Genomic DNA, 21071 nt, shown 5'->3' with positions numbered 1-21071 from the left:
ACAGCATCACTGATTATAATGGGTTTTATTTGCATTTGTCGAGTCGCACCACTTTAAAGTGTAGACAGCATCACTGATTATAATGGGTTTTATTTGCATTTGTCGCGTCGCACCACTTTAAAGTGTAGACAGCATCACTGATTATAATGGGTTTTATTTGCATTTGTCGAGTCCCACCACTTTAAAGTGTAGACAGTATCACTGATTATAATGGGTTTTATTTGCATTTGTCGCGTCGCACCACTTTAAAGTGTAGATAGCATCACTGATTACAATGGGTTATATTTGCATTTGTCGCGTCGCACCACTTTAAAGTGTAGACAGCATCACTGATTATAATAGGTTTTATTTGCATTTATTGCGTCGCACCACTTTAAAGTGTAGATAGCATCACTGATTATAATGAGTTTTATTTGCATTTGTCGAGTCGCACCACTTTAAAGTGTAGACAGCATCACTGATTATAATGGGTTTTATTTGCATTTGTCGAGTCGCACCACTTTAAAGTGTAGACAGCATCACTGATTATAATGAGTTTTATTTGCATTTGTCGCGTCGCACCACTTTAAAGTGTAGACAGCATCACTGATTATAATGGGTTTTATTTGCATTTGTCGAGTCGCACCACTTTAAAGTGTAGATAGCATCACTGATTATAATGGGTTTTATTTGCATTTGTCGAGTCGCACCACTTTAAAGTGTAGACAGCATCACTGATTATAATGGGTTTTATTTGCATTTATTGCGTCGCACCGCTTTAAAGTGTAGACAGCATCACTGATTATAATGAGGTTTTATTTGCATTTGTCGAGTCGTACCACTTTAAAGTGTAGATAGCATCACTGATTATAATGGGTTTTATTTGCATTTGTCGTGTCGCACCACTTTAAAGTGTAGACAGCATCACTGATTATAATGGGTTTTATTTGCATTTATTGCGTCGCACCACTTTAAAGTGTAGATAGCATCACTGATTATAATGGGTTTTATTTGCATTTGTCGCGTCGCACCACTTTAAAGTGTAGATAGCATCACTGATTATAATGGGTTTTATTTGCATTTGTCGCGTCGCACCACTTTAAAGTGTAGACAGCATCACTGATTATAATGAGGTTTTATTTGCATTTGTCGCGTCGCACCACTTTAAAGTGTAGACAGCATCACTGATTATAATGGGTTTTATTTGCATTTATTGCGTCGCACCACTTTAAAGTGTAGATAGCATCACTGATTATAATGGGTTTTATTTGCATTTGTCGCGTCGCACCACTTTAAAGTGTAGATAGCATTACTGATTATAATGGGTTTTATTTGCATTTGTCGCGTCGCACCACTTTAAAGTGTAGACAGCATCACTGATTATAATGGGTTTTATTTGCATTTGTCGAGTCGCACCACTTTAAAGTGTAGACAGTATCACTGATTATAATGGGTTTTATTTGCATTTGTCGCGTCGCACCACTTTAAAGTGTAGATAGCATCACTGATTATAATGGGTTTTATTTGCATTTGCCGCGTCGCACCACTTTAAAGTGTAGATAGCATCACTGATTATAATGGGTTTTATTTGCATTTGTCAAGTCGCACCACTTTAAAGTGTAGACAGCATCACTGATTATAATGGGTTTTATTTGCATTTATTGCGTCGCACCACTTTAAAGTGTAGATAGCATCACTGATTATAATGGGTTTTATTTGCATTTGTCGCGTCGCACCACTTTAAAGTGTAGACAGCATCACTGATTATAATGGGTTTTATTTGCATTTGTCGCGTCGCACCACTTTAAAGTGTAGACAGCATCACTGATTATAATGGGTTTTATTTGCATTTGTCGAGTCGCAGCACTTTAAAGTGTAGACAGTATCACTGATTATAATGGGTTTTATTTGCATTTGTCGCGTCGCACCACTTTAAAGTGTAGATAGCATCACTGATTATAATGGGTTTTATTTGCATTTGTCGCGTCGCACCACTTTAAAGTGTAGACAGCATCACTGATTATAATGGGTTTTATTTGCATTTGTCGCGTCGCACCACTTTAAAGTGTAGACAGCATCACTGATTATAATGGGTTTTATTTGCATTTGTCGAGTCGCACCACTTTAAAGTGTAGACAGCATCACTGATTATAATGGGTTTTATTTGCATTTGTCGCGTCGCACCACTTTAAAGTGTAGACAGCATCACTGATTATAATGGGTTTTATTTGCATTTGTCGAGTCGCACCACTTTAAAGTGTAGACAGTATCACTGATTATAATGGGTTTTATTTGCATTTGTCGCGTCGCACCACTTTAAAGTGTAGGTAGCATCACTGATTACAATGGGTTATATTTGCATTTGTCGCGTCGCACCACTTTAAAGTGTAGACAGCATCACTGATTATAATGAGTTTTATTTGCATTTGTCGCGTCGCACCACTTTAAAGTGTAGACAGCATCACTGATTATAATAGGTTTTATTTGCATTTATTGCGTCGCACCACTTTAAAGTGTAGATAGCATCACTGATTATAATGAGTTTTATTTGCATTTGTCGAGTCGCACCACTTTAAAGTGTAGACAGCATCACTGATTATAATGGGTTTTATTTGCATTTGTCGAGTCGCACCACTTTAAAGTGTAGACAGCATCACTGATTATAATGAGTTTTATTTGCATTTGTCGCGTCGCACCACTTTAAAGTGTAGACAGCATCACTGATTATAATGGGTTTTATTTGCATTTGTCGAGTCGCACCACTTTAAAGTGTAGATAGCATCACTGATTATAATGGGTTTTATTTGCATTTGTCGAGTCGCACCACTTTAAAGTGTAGACAGCATCACTGATTATAATGGGTTTTATTTGCATTTATTGCGTCGCACCGCTTTAAAGTGTAGACAGCATCACTGATTATAATGAGGTTTTATTTGCATTTGTCGAGTCGCACCACTTTAAAGTGTAGATAGCATCACTGATTATAATGGGTTTTATTTGCATTTGTCGTGTCGCACCACTTTAAAGTGTAGACAGCATCACTGATTATAATGGGTTTTATTTGCATTTATTGCGTCGCACCACTTTAAAGTGTAGATAGCATCACTGATTATAATGGGTTTTATTTGCATTTGTCGCGTCGCACCACTTTAAAGTGTAGATAGCATCACTGATTATAATGGGTTTTATTTGTATTTGTCGCGTCGCACCACTTTAAAGTGTAGACAGCATCACTGATTATAATGAGGTTTTATTTGCATTTGTCGCGTCGCACCACTTTAAAGTGTAGACAGCATCACTGATTATAATGGGTTTTATTTGCATTTATTGCGTCGCACCACTTTAAAGTGTAGATAGCATCACTGATTATAATGGGTTTTATTTGCATTTGTCGCGTCGCACCACTTTAAAGTGTAGATAGCATCACTGATTATAATGGGTTTTATTTGCATTTGTCGCGTCGCACCACTTTAAAGTGTAGACAGCATCACTGATTATAATGGGTTTTATTTGCATTTGTCGAGTCGCACCACTTTAAAGTGTAGACAGTATCACTGATTATAATGGGTTTTATTTGCATTTGTCGCGTCGCACCACTTTAAAGTGTAGATAGCATCACTGATTATAATGGGTTTTATTTGCATTTGTCGCGTCGCACCACTTTAAAGTGTAGACAGCATCACTGATTATAATGAGTTTTATTTGCATTTGTCGCGTCGCACCACTTTAAAGTGTAGACAGCATCACTGATTATAATGGGTTTTATTTGCATTTATTGCGTCGCACCACTTTAAAGTGTAGATAGCATCACTGATTATAATGAGTTTTATTTGCATTTGTCGAGTCGCACCACTTTAAAGTGTAGACAGCATCACTGATTATAATGGGTTTTATTTGCATTTGTCGAGTCGCACCACTTTAAAGTGTAGACAGCATCACTGATTTTAATGAGTTTTATTTGCATTTGTCGCGTCGCACCACTTTAAAGTGTAGACGGCATCACTGATTATAATGGGTTTTATTTGCATTTGTCGAGTCGCACCACTTTAAAGTGTAGATAGCATCACTGATTATAATGGGTTTTATTTGCATTTGTCGCGTCGCACCACTTTAAAGTGTAGACAGCATCACTGATTATAATGGGTTTTATTTGCATTTATTGCGTCGCACCACTTTAAAGTGTAGACAGCATCACTGATTATAATGAGGTTTTATTTGCATTTGTCGAGTCGCACCACTTTAAAGTGTAGACAGCATCACTGATTATAATGGGTTTTATTTGCATTTATTGCGTCGCACCACTTTAAAGTGTAGATAGCATCACTGATTATAATGGGTTTTATTTGCATTTGTCGCGTCGCACAACTTTAAAGTGTAGACAGCATCACTGATTATAATGGGTTTTATTTGCATTTGTCGTGTCGCACCACTTTAAAGTGTAGACAGCATCACTGATTATAATGAGGTTTTATTTGCATTTGTCGCGTCGCACCACTTTAAAGTGTAGACAGCATCACTGATTATAATGGGTTTTATTTGCATTTATTGCGTCGCACCACTTTAAAGTGTAGATAGCATCACTGATTATAATGGGTTTTATTTGCATTTGTCGAGTCGCACCACTTTAAAGTGTAGACAGCATCACTGATTATAATGAGTTTTATTTGCATTTGTCGAGTCGCACCACTTTAAAGTGTAGATAGCATCACTGATTATAATGAGTTTTATTTGCATTTGTCGAGTCGCACCACTTTAAAGTGTAGATAGCATCACTGATTATAATGGGTTTTATTTGCATTTGTCGCGTCGCACAACTTTAAAGTGTAGACAGCATCACTGATTATAATGGGTTTTATTTGCATTTGTCGAGTTGCAATTTCCTCCCTGTCCAATTTGGTTATGAGCAAAACATTGTTTTAATATAAGTACAGCACTAATACCAACAAATGATCCAACAGGACAAAATATCCTGTTGACAATCCAGTTTATCCAGTAGGATCTGATTCTTGTGTCATTATTGGTTAATAATCAAACTTCAATGATGTTCAATGATGCCACCTTTACAACAATTTCACACTAATGCAATAAAGCAAAGACATGAGACTGTTGGTGTGTTAAAGTCGGATAGATAGTATTTTCGAGTTAAACACACATGACCGGCACCACGAAGGCATAATTATAAGTGAACAAAAACATGGTGGATGTAATGGATGCAGCATCTATATTGATAGTAAATGTGTAGAAATGGATGTAACTAATTGTACAATTACGATATAATATGTCATGATTAAATGTACAGCACCTGCATACATTTTATAAAAACTTAAAGCAAAAAACACGGCTTATGCACATTCCTTTATCATTATATTGTAGAAGTAGAGTTGTAAATACGACTTCCCGAATAGCGTTCTACAGCTGCAGAATACAGTACGCACAGGCACATTCTCTGTATGCAACCAACACATGCATGGTCTACTTCATTTGTCCAAATCTGTAGTATTCTACAAAGCATAATTATCCCACAATGCAATGAACTTGACTTGGTATTCCCTTTTGCAACCGCTGGGTTAAAAAATTGAGATTTTTTTTTTTAAAGATCACTTATGAACCCTTAACGAGTTTCAAGGTTGTTAATCAACGGTATATGCTTTTGTTGAAGCTAATCTGTTTGCATTAACTTATTGTTTTTAAATAACCAGCTAAATGCGCAGTGAGAAACTACATTACCCAGAAATCTCCACATAATCAGAGAGTATTGATCACCCATTCCCATGAAGCACTGCAAATGACTGATCAACATAATCAAGTTGATTCTCAAGTCAAGATGATTCTCGCCTTGCTGTCAAAACACTTAAATATTTGCATTTTATTTGATATACATATTTTTGCAAGTGAACTTAAAATATATTGTTTCTATAGATATAATCGACAACTTTCAATTAATAGTTTTCGGTTAAACTTTATTTTAAGATGTCATTGTTACAGTGTAATTATATATTTAAAGTACTGAGTAATATTAAGCAACTACATGTACTTACTATAGCGTTAGGGTTTGGTTGAGGGTTAGATGCATGTAATTATGCATCATTTACTGTTATTACTACGGTAAGTACATGTAACATGTAACAAGGACACTGTAAAATAAATGTGTCATTCACAATGCATCCTGGCTTTGTAGTTTTTCCCTCGTTAGGCACACTGTGTTGTTTATTTTCTTCAAATGTCTTCAAGTTCGTAGTGTTGCGATTCAACTTACAGCTGGTTGGCTTTGTTCATGGCCTTTAACGCTTTAATGAAGACTTAAAAAAAAAAAATTGTGTTAAAAAACACCCTCTTGACATGTTTTTAATGCACAAGACGATTCCAGGACAGCACTTCCTCAATGAAACGCATGATGAGCTTCTGGTCAAGTGAATGCCACGTAACACTGATAATCAACATCTCTTCTTCTTCTTTCAGACGGCCTGCATGCTGTCGAGATGATTCACTCCGACAGGCTTTGATGGTGAGAAATATCTGGCAAGCGTTTGTGAGATCTGACTGTTAAACTGCTGAAAGGTTTGTTTCATTCTTTAAAAAGTGGAATTGACCCGAATAGACATGCATTTACTTATTTGACCCACATTTTTCAGGGTCATGATAGTGTTGATTTGCGATTGTTTGCGACGGTGTGGACCACCAGGGGTGTGTGTGTTGCTGAATCAGTGAAGTGTGTGTGACTCTTGGGTGGGATTACACTCTTAATTAATGTCATTCCCGGTGCTAAAGACACATGCAGTGACACACACCACGAGCCTCCTGCGTGAGGCGATTATTCAACGATGTGGTTTGCGTACGATACAAGAAAACAACATCTGCATCCCTTTAAAACTTCTAGAGGAAATTCCAAACAAGAGGAATTTGCTCTTCATATTCGGCTTAAGGTTATTCCTGCCGATCAGTGTGTCTGTGTGGCGCCCCCTGCAGGACGATGCTGATGGTATGCATGTAATGCTCTGTGGAAAGTGTGACTGTGTTGGATTTAAATGCTTTCAGATGCATGACCCAGCGAGCTGTTTTCTCCATTCACACGCCTCCCGCTTCTCTCCTAGCAACCGCCTTCTCTCAATGTGTTTTTGGACACTTTGGATTCATTAATTTATAGTAATGCTGCAGAACATCAGGCATGTGTTAGACGCACATGTATGCAGGCCATAACTCATAAACAATGCGAAGTTTAAAAAACAAAATAGTGCAGATAATTGCAAAAAGAGTAAAAACAGATGGGGGAATAGAAGTGTGTTCTCGTCACATACGCAGCTGAACGTCACGTGCCTGTAACTTGTGTGGTGTTTAGGCGAGTTGCACAAGCATCTATTTGAATCAACTTCGCAGATCAAAGCGGAGATCAGACTTCAATCATCCGTCCACAATCAGACGTGAACGCTTCTGCACAGCAACACATGTGGATTGTTTACTGCCAAGAGCAATGCTGCGGATCTTCAGAAGAAGAAACTCATCCTTATCTTCAACATGTTTGATCCAAAATAAACTCTTGCACTCTCACTAGTTTATATCGTTTGTCCAATAACAATGAAGAACTTCCCCAACACATCACATTATGTGGTGAAAGTGACATTTCTGGAACAAAATGATGAGTGTCTTCGTCTTGCTAAGGCTAATTCCATATCTAGTATTGTTTTCTAAACCAAAAATAAATGAGTAAATAAATTTTTTTTTGAATAATTTGACAAAACCTTTATAGGAAATGATTTAAAAAAAATTGTTTATGCTGAAATAGCACCACGACTGAGCATGTATGAATAATTGTATACAAATTAAACGGTCTATTCTTATTTCACTCTTACATTAGCAGTTTTTAAACACTAAATAGATTTAAAAAAGAAATAGTAACAATTTATTTGAAAAGTAGCCAAAATAAATTATTTAGGCATTGAATTTCAAAAACATTTTTTTCTTTTTTAAATGTGACTTTTATATAAAAACAATAACAAAAAGTAAAAGCAGAAAAGTAGAAATGTTATATATAACGAAGCAAAAAGTGATAATGTGCACATAGTTGAAGAAACACCTTCATATTCATTGTCTGGAAAAACTTAAGAGATCTTAAAAATATATTATAGCTAATAAATATATCTAGTATCGATGTCTTTAAATGAATAATGGCAACATTTTATGTACAGTGCTATCAGCATTGACTAGACTGGAGGCCAAAAAATGTATTTAAACTTCTCATAATAACATAAAAGGTCTTTGATTTTATGCACCATTGCTGTCAAACAAACTAAAATCTACAGTGTGATTAGGCTTTGTGTTCGCTTGCCAAAATAAAACTTGTTTTCTGCCAAAATAAAAGCTTGACTGGAGTTTCCGTCAAAATACATTTTAATGTACCGGTAATATTAAAGCAGCACCAGGTAACTTTTCAACCTTAATAATATATTTCCAAGTCTCTTGTGATGGTACATCGACTTACAATAGGTTGAATGACACGTCTGCCATAGCCTGACGGGGTCTGTAGCGTTTTTAATCGTACTTTTAAACTTCGGGTTTCGGGTAGTAACCGGCGAACAAAGAGAACTACAAAATTCGACTGCTTTACGGCATATACGTCACTTCCACCACCACCCCCACTTCCTTCAATCGGACGTGCGAGCCAAACTCTACTGTCTATGGCCAAACTAGCGTTTGTTTGCCAAATGTTATAGTCATGGCCGAAGCAGCACAGAAAAGCAAGAAAGCAAAGGTTTTGTCGGAGGAAAGCAACAAGAGGAAACGAGAAAGTGATCGTATTAAAGGCAGAACGAGGATCAACATTGGGCCAGCGTTTGCTCGCTGGCGTGAGCTGAAGGAGGAGGAGGAGTGCCCGTTGCCACCCGTCCCGGTTTTCCAGGGATTATTCTCTTTTTTGAGCGACAGTCCCAGAAAATTCATATTCTTTCCCGGGACACGAATTGTCCCGTTTTTTTGTGAAAATGTACTTCTAAAGTAGAATTTCCTGGTTTCAAATTAAACCGTTTCCGTCTACTGTTACTGTGTTTTCTTCATAGTTGTGTACAGTACATCCAATCCTGTGTCCGTAAACGGGTAAAAACCATGGTAAAAACGGGTAAAACAGTGGATTGGCCAATGTGACGCAATGCCAGCTGTTTACTTTTATTTGATTGGAAGCTCAACTTATCGCCTAGCAACTGCCTGTGCTGTCGGTCGGTCGCGCGCGCGCATCAACACACATCCAAGATGATACAGTGTGAGTTTAGTTGCTAGCTAGCTTTTTAAAAACTGTCTATTTACATCTATTGTGTGAAATGGGGAGAGAGACGGACGAGGAGGATAACCACTGTCTATCAGGATAACACAACAAAGTCGGATGAGCCACCAGTGTCAAAGAAAATACTATTTACAACCTACAACTCAGACCACAAAAAATAATAATAATCTGAATGTCCCGGTTTTTCACAAATCAAAGGTGGCAACCCTATGCTCGACCGATGCGGTCTTTCAAATATCAAATGAAAGCCTATGTCTAAATGGCGTGTAAGTTACAAGTTTGGTAGGGGCTACATTCTTGCAAGTAAATATATAAGATGTACAAAATAATATTTTAGGATACCTAACATGTCTGTGATATTTGTTTATTTGTCTTGCCTCAAGCTATAATGCAAATCGATTTGTAAAATTTGCAGATTCATCTATGGTAGCTTGATATTATAATATTGACGATATATGGTTATTATATCTACCACTCAAACATTGCATTGAAGTATCATATAGATTCAGTAAAACGGTAACCAATAGACTAGGCTACTATAATGACGCTGGCTTGTAAACATGAGCATCGCGATCATTTGTCGTTTGAAAAAAAAATAAAACCCATGAAATTATATTCATATGACATGCTGAAATATATGCCACTGTACCTGGGATGAAGACATTTCACACGCGACGCAAGCAGAACACCAGCATGTGATGTGAACTCCTACAGTGTTCTGGGCTATCATGGTTGTCAACAAATGCACGTGCATGTATGACAGAGTTTACGACAGTAGTAGAGGACAATACTGTTTCCCAACTCTAGGGGGACCCCGAGAGCAAAAAAAAGAAAAGTAACCTAGTGTTACTTTAAAACATTATTATTAGAAGTAGTAGTAGTAGTCTGTAGTGTATTGAATGAGACACTATATCACAGCTAAACGTTCAGGTACAAGTCAATGCACAATTTTTCTTTGTTCAATTTGCACACTGAACACGGGTTGGAGCTCTTAATAGTGAACTCTCAAAGTGCACCAGATTTATGCATCCCAAGCCTGATATTAAACCAACAATCTCTGTTTACACCAATATTAAAATGCCAGGATACAATACAATACAATATTTCATGGATTGTGCAAATGTAGTAGGTCACCAAGACTTGCAAACAGAAAGTTCATACACTAGGCATAATGCAAAAATAGTAGGAGTAGTATGCCATTCCAAACACACCCTAAAAACGGACTGTCCCTGGCTCGGAGCATCAACTAAAATACATATCTGTCAGCATGGGGTTGTGGAAAACACACGCAGAATAGTACTTCGAAAGGTAAATAGTGCTTTAATAAGCTTCACAGGAGACTCCGGGAACAGGTAAACGAAGAACACACAACCTACACAGTGCGTAACTTAAACGAGACCAGACAAAACACTGAAGGTGATGGACTTAAATACCTATAGTGATGAACTGAGTGACGGACAGCTGTGATGAACGAATCAGTCGTGGCTACTGATGAGTGGCGGGAAATGAGAACACAGGAAACATGTGACTGAAGAGAAACAAACTAAGGGCTGTTTACACGACACCGTTTTCAACTAATAACGTACAACTTTTTTATGCGTTTTGGCCGTTCGTTTACATGACAATGGCGTTTCAAATCGGGTTTCAAAGTGCACGTTTTTGAAAACGGTCTCCGTGTAAACGACAAAAACGTGAATCTCTGAAGACGATGCACATGTACATGCGTATTACGTGTTCAGTCTATCGTGTTTCATCGCCATCTACTGGCCTGGAGGCAGAATACAGCGTTTTTAGCCGTTTTCGCGGATCCGTGTGAATGGGGATCGTTTTGACAATGTCTATTCGCGGAAAACTTCTCCACTTAAAGCATATCGTTGTCGTGTAAACCTAAAGGTCCATGAAAGTGAAACCAACTGAACACAAACGTGACAGGCATTAAGTATGTCTGTAGGAGCTCAGCAAACGCATGTTTTGGTAGAGATTTGCACAAACACAAATGAGGAGTTTAATCTGCAGTTCATCCAGGGAATGCAACACTGTCGTCTTCAAAACGAGGACGAGTTTAGGGCCAGCTGGTTTATTTTCTTGCCTATTCTTATCCTCCGTCTGATCCAGCCGGGACTGCAGTGATTAGCCCGTTTGATGTTGGCCTCTGAATCCCCAGGGACGTGCCCCCGGACTGGGCCGAAGCCGACACTCAAAGAGATCCGCAGCTGCAGACGTGGGACAACACAGTCGGGCCAAGCACATATCCCTGTGGCACTCCCCTCATGCGAGTTTACAGCGTACAGTCACGCCGCATTTTAAGACAAACACACTGTCCTGCCATTTGCAGTGATGGGAACTGAGTTGGCCTGCGTATGTGACGCCGCTGTTCGCGAAACGTGTGCTTAAATAGGGATAGACACGAAGCAAACAAGCATCTTTCTATGCTAATCCAAGCATGAAAGGAAATAAACCTGGTTCATCTCCAAGAACTTCTGTATCACTTTTCGCCAAAATAACATCTAAAGTGTGAACATTCAGAGCACAATTGTTTGTCTTGTATATGCATTTTCTCTGATGATCAGACAGACAAGAGCTAACTTTTTTTTTTCTTCTTCTTTAGCTCGCTATGGCATTTCCATAGCAACGGAAAGTTAAACAATGCGCCGATTCTCATTTGCATTGGGAAGGGGGAGCCTCTTTTGATGGGAAGGGGGCTCGGGACAAACAAACAGCACACCAGCTGCTTGTGTCTGCATGCATATACATGTTTAAATTCACATGTGCATATCAAAAGGGCACGCAAAAGCTTCAATATGCAACAAAAAATTATACATTTCCTCTCTGTCCCACATATGCGTATGGAAGTGTGTCCAACAAGCCGGCATATAATGCGGTGAGCAGCCAGCATTTTATGCGGTTTCATCTCGTTTAAATTTCTCCGCTCATCCTCTGATCTGTGCTATCAGGCGCTGCTCTCTTGATGTGTGCACTGGCTGGCTGTTTGAAGTTCAGCGCTGACTTTAAAGCGGCCAAAAGACCCTGAACGGCAGGTAGGACCCAGACCGCGGATCCTGGGTGCTCGTTAGCCCAATGACTGTTTAATTAGCTCGATGAGGACCGCAGCGTAAATGCGGCTGCCTATTGACACAAATGGGCATCTGTGTTGTTCATTGCTCATGCGGGGATAATTTATTCATCCTCAGCCGTGTGTGTCTGGCGCACTAACACGTACGTCAGATAACGGCACTCGTTTCATCTCGACACTTTAAAGCAACGGCATAGGGGGGGGAAACACAATTCAGCAGATGAAAGGAAGCGCTGTGCTGTACGGTACAAGACATGCAAAACGTCCTGGAATGGTTTTAAATTACATATGTGCCAATGACAGCCAGACCTGATTTCTTTCGTTTAATAGTTGTCCTATTTCAGTGCTTTTTTTTCTCTCTTTTTTTACAACAAAAGAGCCAACAATAAACTGCCGGGAGGTTTGTTACTAAAAATGGATCATTTGTGATGCAAAGAAATAAAATATTGTAGCAACCTTTATGTTAGATCAATGCAGTTGTTTAAATATGATATAAAACATTGGGTAACACTTTATTTTACAGTGTCCTTGTTACATATGTTACTACCATAGAGTAAATTATGCATAATTACATCCAACTAACCCTCAACCAAACCCTAACCCTATAGTAAGTACATGTAGTTGCTTAATATTACTCAGTACCTAAATATATAATTACACTGTAACCTTAAAATAAAGTGAAACCAAACATTGAATTCAATCCGTCCTGAATTATACTAATAATTGATGATAATACAAAACCTTTGGTGCTACAGACATCCTAATTCAGTCTATTACAATAGAGCATTTCAGTAATGATGTATTGTTGTGGGTCAACCTGGAAGTCAGCATCACACTGGTTTCCCTCGACAAAACCTAAATAGGATTTTTCCACTGACTGTCTATGTTGCTGTCATGGAAGCTATGTGACCAACAAAACGTTGTGATTCTTACATGTTTTGTTCATCGTGATAATCTTCACAAATTAACATAACATTTGTGAATTTTGAAGTGCAAATACAATCATGAGAAGTAAAGCGCTACACCACGGTCAACACCAGCATCATTAAGCTTCATTAACAAACCCCAAACTTTACATCTAGGAACTTGTCATGCACTATTCTTCACATAATTGGTACTTGGTGTTCTGGAGTGATTGCACTTTTTGATTTTCACCTCATAGACGAATTAACCCACAGAATAACATTGAAGAAGGGACCTAGAGACCAGATATCACCCAGTAACCGCATAGCAGCCTAACAACCACTCCCGACACCTTAGCAACAGCGACACCATGACAACCATGCACAACACCAGTCACATTTTCTTCAGAAAAATGTATAAAGGCCCGTTCACACCAAGGACGATAGCGATAAAGATAACGATAAAGATATTGTTCTAAAAATAGTTCTCAGTATTAAAGAATAGCAACGAATAGTAACGATAACGATATGGAGAAACAATATAGTTGAGATCACTTTCTGAACGATTTTTTTCCAGCTGTCGAACGATAAAAACACTGACAGCCAATCAGAATCCATTCTAATTTAAGAGCCCGCACATTTAAAATGGCAGACGACATTATGGAAACGTCATTCACTGTTTGACAAGTCCAGCCCCTTTTCAAGAAAATGGATATGGAAACATTACCTCAGGTTTCCACAACATTGTCTTGCTTCCTAGGTGTTATTTTTATTCCACTATATTGACTACGTCCAATTCTCTCCAGGACAAAGGATCTGGAAGAGCTAAAATGCAAACTCGCTTTCAGGTTTTGGACTACACAAATATATAATAGTCATTCCAGCTTCACTCTACAGCAATTGATCACGCAGAGCTTCACATGAAAAAACCCTTCAGTCATAACTATATTTCGGTAACACTTTACAATAAAGTTCATTAGTTAACATCAGTATCAACTAACAATGAACAACACATTTGTTACAGTATTTACTAATCTTTGGCAATGCTAGTTAATAAAAATCCAGCTGTTCATTGTGTGTTCATGTTAGTTCACAGAGTATTAACTAATGCTAACAAATACAACCTTCGATTTTAATAATGTATTAGTAAATGTTGAATTTAGCATAAACTGAGATGAATAAATGCTGTGTAAAGCATTGTTTATTCTTAGTTCATATTAACTAAGGTAGTTAACTAATGAACCTTATAGTAAAGTGTTAAAATACTGAGTTTTATTAAGCGTTCACTTTGACTATGATGGGGAACGTCATTCTTTGCTCGCTTTCTGTACATAGTTTGTCCTTTAAATGTACAGTACAGCTTCCTCTATTGCTTTCGATCCCCAAAAATATGTGTTGATAAAAAGTAAAAAAAAAAAAAAAACTCTGAAAGTGTGTCAAGCAAAGGTATTCTTGTAAAAACTATTAGTTCAGTCCCAAAGACTTGTGCTCCAGGCGACGGTGATGTCACACGTCCACTGGCAGAGTTAATGACTGAAATCCAATTAAACGTGTAGTTGCTGCCAAGAGCGTGTGCTAAATCAGGACCAGGGCCAAACAAACAAACCAACAGCAAATAATGAGCTCATCGAGTGGGCCGAATCCAGCCTGATGTCATTCTTCAACCTAAACGGGACGTTTTCCACCAATGTTTGGACAGTGTAAATAACCTCACATCTGTGCCTGGTGGTGGTCAGTAGTAATACGTGAAGCTGGTAATGCTGTGTGTGGAGTTGAGTAATCAGATCTTCAGAGATTTAATGTGTTTTATCTTCAGTTCATCGAAGGCTGTGTCTGAATAAACTTGTAGTTTGTGTTATTTCTCTTTCTCTAAGCGCTTGTTCACAGCATGATTGAAAGAGTGTTTCAGGAACATCACACTAACCTTTAAAGGATTAGTTCACTTTTTAAAAAAACTTTTGCTGATAATTGACTCACCCCGATGTCATCCAAGATATCCATGTCTTTCTTCAGTCGAAAAGAAATGAAGGTTTTTGATGAACACATTTCTCCATATAATGAAGGTCAATGGTGACCAAACGGTTCAAGGTCCAGATGACAGTGTCAGCGCCGCTTCAACGGGCTTTAAACGACACCAGACGATGAATACGGGTCTTATCTAGTGAAACCATCGGTCATTTCACAAATAAATAAAAAAGTTTAAGTTTTATAAGCACAAACGCTCGCCTTGCTCTGTTCTGTGATGCGCGTTCGTGACGTCACGTAATACGCAGTTACGTTGAAAAAAAATAACTTTTTTATTTATTTGTGAAATGACGATGGTTTCGTCTGTTAGCTGCATCATCAAATATCACAAGCATATCCACTGAAGCCATTTGAAATGCATGATTTCTAAACAGCAGCAAAGGTATAGTGACAGCAGAGATGTTGACAACATCAACAGTCTTAAACTCAACTAGTGGTTGTTACGTTAAACGTGGCACGCAGAGTTTTGCTCTTTCTTTTTCCTCCAGTGAGTGGCGGTGAAAAAGCGAGGCTAGATGAACTAACCTGAAGTGTGTGATTGCAGCCGATACACACAAACCCTGCGAGCTTCCCCTCAGAACGCCATGCTAACCACTTCCACATCTCCCAATGCATTCCTGCGGTCGGGACCGGGCTCCACATCTGAAGACTCTGCTGTGGGCCAGGAGATGGCCTTCCCAAAACAGGACTTAGAGCAGAGCCTCTTCCACAGCCCCGTAATCCAGTCCAGACCACAGCATTGTTCGCATTTCACTGGTCTCTGCGAGCACTCCACAATACAGGAGCACTGCTGGATAGAAAGCTGGCTTCACACTGTGGGATTTGGGCCGTTTGACTCTCAGTCCGGCAGTGACTTCTCCTACGACGGCCGTCACATTGTATTGGTTTTTTAAAGCCTGGAACACACCAACCCGACGGTCGGGCAGTTTTTGTGCGTCGGCCGACTAAGTTCCGCACCGTCGGTTGAAATTGGTCCTCGACGGCTTTGTTTCGGCCGATTCGACATGTTGAATCGGCGTCGGGCCGTCAGTGAAAGAGGGAACTCTGATTGGCTGTTCAGCTTAAGGCGGGCATACACGGTGCGATTTTTTGCTGTTTTACGAGCTCGCAGATCATTTTTTCACTCGGGAGAAATCGAGTGCAAATCGGTGATGCTCGCATGGTCGCGGCTCGCAGCGTGTGAGAGGAATTACGAGCCGAGCCGAGCACGTTATGAGCACCTCCCCGACCTCCCGATCATTTTTAAACATGTTTAAAAAATTCTGGGAGTCGGCCCGATTTTCACCAGCGTATAGGCTGTCCCCTATTGCAAAATCATACACAACCGCCTCACAGGCTAGATCGATGGGGCTATACCTCAGTGGCAGCAACCACACAGCGTGCGCATACACTGTCTCACACACACACACACACACACACACACACACACACACACACACACACACACACACACACACACACACACACACACACACACACTCTCTCTCATGTTTTTATGTTGAACGGAATGGCTACTGTTACAGTATCTGCATTTGCACACACATTTCTGTCATTTTTCTATCTGAAGCTATTGCCTGAAACATTGAAAGCTCTCACAGAGACTGTGTTTAACCGCCAGCTCGGGATAAAATTCGTGCAGGAGGACAGTCGTGCCGTGTACCAGCTGCTTTGACGCGATTATCAGTTTAACTGACTCTTAACGTGTGCAATATCTCACGACCTCCCGAGTGTCCGAACTCGCACCGTGTACGCCCGCCTTTACTGAACGAGTCAGTGCACGAGAATAATAGCAAAACAGCGAGCAAAGAAGTCAAAACGGTACAGAGAGGCTGTTCTAATGTTACGTCATCTTACCTGAATGTTCCTTGGTGAATATTTCAATATCAACATGAGCGGAGTGGAATAAAGAAAGTGTGTAGCAGGATTGATATTCAAAACGGTAAGCACGCACTGCTTTGTTTACGGTCGGTTTGTGTATCTGCAGCGTCGGTTTCTCTTTTTGAATGACGAATATATCTGCAGAAATAGACAGTTGTCGCATTTACACGCAGACGCAGAACGCGCATTCTAGCTGACAGTCGGCTGTAGTTCTCTCGGTGTGTTCAAGTGCAGCTTTTTACCCCGACACGAGGCGACAACACAGTCGGCTTTCATCAGCGCTAGTTCGTCGGCGTCGGCTTGGTGTGTTCCAGGCTTAAGACATGCCATGACCAAAAGTACCGTTGGAGATTTCTTTGTAGCCACCATTTCAATCCCGCGTGTAACGCAGCTCATTGACAAATATACTTGCGTGTGTCCGTTGTTAATGCGTCTTGACTGACGTACAGTCTGACATTAAAGGGTTAGTTCACACAACAATGTAAACTCTGTCAGTAATGACTCTCCCTCGTGTTGTTCCCCGTAAGACTTTCCTTCATCTTCACAACACAAAATGAAGATATTAGTGATTAAATCTGAGCGCTGTCTCACTCCTCCATAGGCTTCTGTTGTAATTGAAACTTAGTGGCCCAGAAAGTTAGTAAAGACAATGTTTAAAATAGTCCAAGTGACTTCAGCGGCTCAACCTTAAGTTTATCAAGTGACAAGAATACTTTTTGTGCAAAAAAAAAAAAAAAAGGACATTATTCAACTTGATGTTCTTCAGAGTGTGTTCATGTAGTGTAAAAGCGCAGCGCTTCGTCACTATTGGCCAGCATCACACGAAGCCTGCGTTGGAACAACATGAGAGTAATTACTGACAGAATTTACATTTTTGGGTGAACTATCCCTTTAATGACAACTGAGATCTTACAGTGTGACATGGCTTACAGCGAGGATCATGTTTGTACAGTCTGACAAGCAACAGTCGTAATGGGAGGATCATAAATTGCACAGTGTTAACAGAGCCGTCAAGGTGGCGAGACTAGGCAAATATTGCCGTTGGACACTCAAATGAGAATCAGCATCTAAATAATAATAATAATAATATAATAATGATAATAGCAGAAATAATTGTAAAGTAGGGGTGTCGCGATATACAGATGTTGGTTGGCGATAACCATAATGTTTTTTTAAAAATTACCGTATTTTCTGGACTATAAGTCGCTCCGGAGTATAAGTCGCATCAGTCAAAAAATGCGTCATGAAGAGGAAAAAACGTATATAAGTCGCACTGGACTATAAGTCACATTTATTTAGAAATTGATTTCACAAAATCCAAGACCAAGAACAGACATTTAATCTGGAGAGGCAAGTTATTCAGCTGCACAACAGCACACAGAACAACAGCTGAATAGTGTCCGGTGTGTTAGCGTAACACATTATCAGTTATTCAGCTACACAACAGCACACAGAACAACAACTGAATAGTGTCCGGTGTGTTAGCGTAACACATTATCAGTTATTCAGCTCCACAACAGCACACAGAACAACAGGCTGAAGGTGTCCGGTGTGTTAGCGTAACACATTAGCAGTTATTCAGCTACACAACACAGAACAACAGGCAGAATAGGTGTCCGGTATGTTAGCGTAACACATTAGCAGTTATTCAGCTACACAATAGCATAAAGAACATATACCTGGGAGGCTGAATAGGCTAAACTAACATTAGCCAGCGAGTCCAACAAGTTACCGGTCAGCAAGTTCACCAAGCTCCCGATCTCATTCCTCAACACTGAATCCATTGAGTTCTTCCTCGGTGTCGCTTCTGAACAACTCCGCTAACTAGAGCGCCCTCTCGCGGCTGTAGACGGTAGTGCTTTCTCTTGCTTCATCTCAGTCAGTATGAATTAATTTTGATATATAAGTCGCACCTGACTATAAGTCGCAGGACCAGCCAAACTATGAAAAAAAGTGCGACTTATAGTCCGGAAAATACAGTAAAGTAGGGGTGTTAAGTAGGGGTGTCGCAATATACCAGTATTGGCGATAACCGTAATATTTCAAATGAATAGTACACGTATGATAACATGACTTATTACACGGCTCTGTGGAAAAATCAAACTAAGCCCAGAGGTTTGAGTTATTAAAATTTGACAAAAAAACTGTATGTTAATATACTACGAAATGTAATGTATTCCCGTGATCAAAGCTGAATTTTCAGCATCATTACTCCAGTCTTCAGTGTCACATGATCCTTCAGAAATCAGTATAATATGCTCATTATTATCAATGTTGAAAACAAAGCAAAAATATGTAAAAATCAGAAGTTTGAACGGTAGTGTTTAAAGAGGAGACTGCAATATTGACTTTACCTGAGCGAGTCCTCCATCTTGCTGATCTTCCTCTTGCCTTCGACCCGTTCCTTCTCCAGTTGGGCCTGAAGCGTCTGCAACTGGGACAGGACAGCAGAAGTGTCAATCACTCAACAGGCAGAGCTCATTTAGTAAAGGTCAGAGGTCGTGTGCTGGCCTGCAGGTGTATATATACGGCCTGTGCTTGGCAGATGTGCCCTTGACAGAGGTCCTGCTTTATAACCCTTTGAAGACGGCACCAGGTGTCTGAGGCTGATCTTAAAACTTACCTTCGCCTGATTGTGTCGGGACAATTATTAAAAAGCGGCCCTTTTTATGACAGTTCTGAAGCTTTGAAGACGTTTGAAAGGGAGCAGATCCTATTAAGTCTCATAATTAGTGGGGCAATCAGCTCGGGTCTATTACTGTCCCGTTACGCTCCCCTTTCATTTGGGGAAACACTTGACAAATACCAACCTGGTCCTGTTTCCACCTGGCGGCTTTAGTGGTCTGATCACATTTGTAAATCATTCGCTTCCTTGGGTTTCACACAAGGTTTTTTTCTCTCTCTCCATTCTGTCACCAGATGTAGTTTTGGTTCCTTGCCACTGTCGCTTTTTCCGACTGGCTTGCTTAGTTGGGGACATTTAATGCAATATTCAACAATATTATTGATCTGCACTGACAGCATTATATGAGAACTGAACTGAGACGATGACAGAGCGGCTATATATATATATAAATGAACTAAATTAATCACTTTTTTACAACAGAAATGAACCATCGCTGAGCTTTCTTAAGCTGGACTGTGACGCTATTTTCTTCTGGACACAAACTTTGTTGCATTATTTTAGTGTTATCTCTGTAAAGCTGCTTTGAAACTCTCAGTATTGTAAAAAAGTGCTATATAAATAAAGCTGACTTTTTGCCACAAAAATGATAAATGACAATGCCAAATTACTGAAAGTCTAAATACACAGAGAAAGTCAAAGATGTTTGTGACTACATTAAATTTGTAGCGGAACGCTAGCCGCCGGTACTCACTTAACATGTGGTTTTTAAGTGTTTTACGCACCAAACAAGAGATTTGATAACACTTTATTTTACAGTGTCCTTGTTACATGTACTTACCGTAGTAATAACAGTAAATTATGCATAATTACATGCAACTAACCCTCAACCAAACCCTAACCCTATAGTAAGTACATGCAGTTAAATAATATTAGTCAGTACTTAAACTGTAACAATGACACCTTAAAATAAAGTGTAACCCAATTTTCAATATGTCATAATCACTTGTTAACAAACAAGTGTTCATTACTTCAATGAGCTCATTGTTTCTGCCTTAAAGTATTACATTGTTTAAATTAGTAAATGTTTCGCTAACTGTGATTTGTATATTTACATTTCTGAAACACATAACTTAGACAGTTTCCTCTGATATCATATCTCTCTAAATAGTAATGTGGACCTGTGCACTTTCTGTGCATTTTCACTTACAGGTTTGGAACAGCTTGAGGGAGAGTAAATGATGACAAAAATGTTCATTTTTGGGTGAACTATCCCTTTAATACCAGGTGGAAACAGGGTCCTTGTAACAAGCACTCGAT

At 39.3% G+C, this 21071-nt stretch overlaps 1 protein-coding gene across 4 annotated transcripts in view; it reads right to left on the bottom strand.

Moving 5' to 3' along the window:
- Nucleotides 1-21071, bottom strand: part of cep112 (centrosomal protein 112) — a gene marked incomplete at its 3' end in the record, with an annotated part of 233392 nt that overhangs the window by 136572 nt on the left and 75749 nt on the right. For all 4 annotated transcript variants that reach the window (XM_079622922.1, XM_079622921.1, XM_079622924.1 and 1 more), the window contains one exon: nt 19483-19562. In XM_079622922.1, the coding sequence (XP_079479048.1) occupies nt 19483-19562 (80 nt within the window). The remainder of the gene's footprint in view (nt 1-19482; nt 19563-21071) is intronic.

The sequence above is a fragment of the Phoxinus phoxinus genome (genome assembly GCF_949152265.1).
Source record: "Phoxinus phoxinus genome assembly, chromosome: 1".
Taxonomy (NCBI): Eukaryota; Metazoa; Chordata; class Actinopteri; order Cypriniformes; family Leuciscidae; genus Phoxinus; species Phoxinus phoxinus.
Note: the sequence above shows the minus strand (reverse complement) of the source record. Positions and strands in the feature narration are given on the sequence as shown.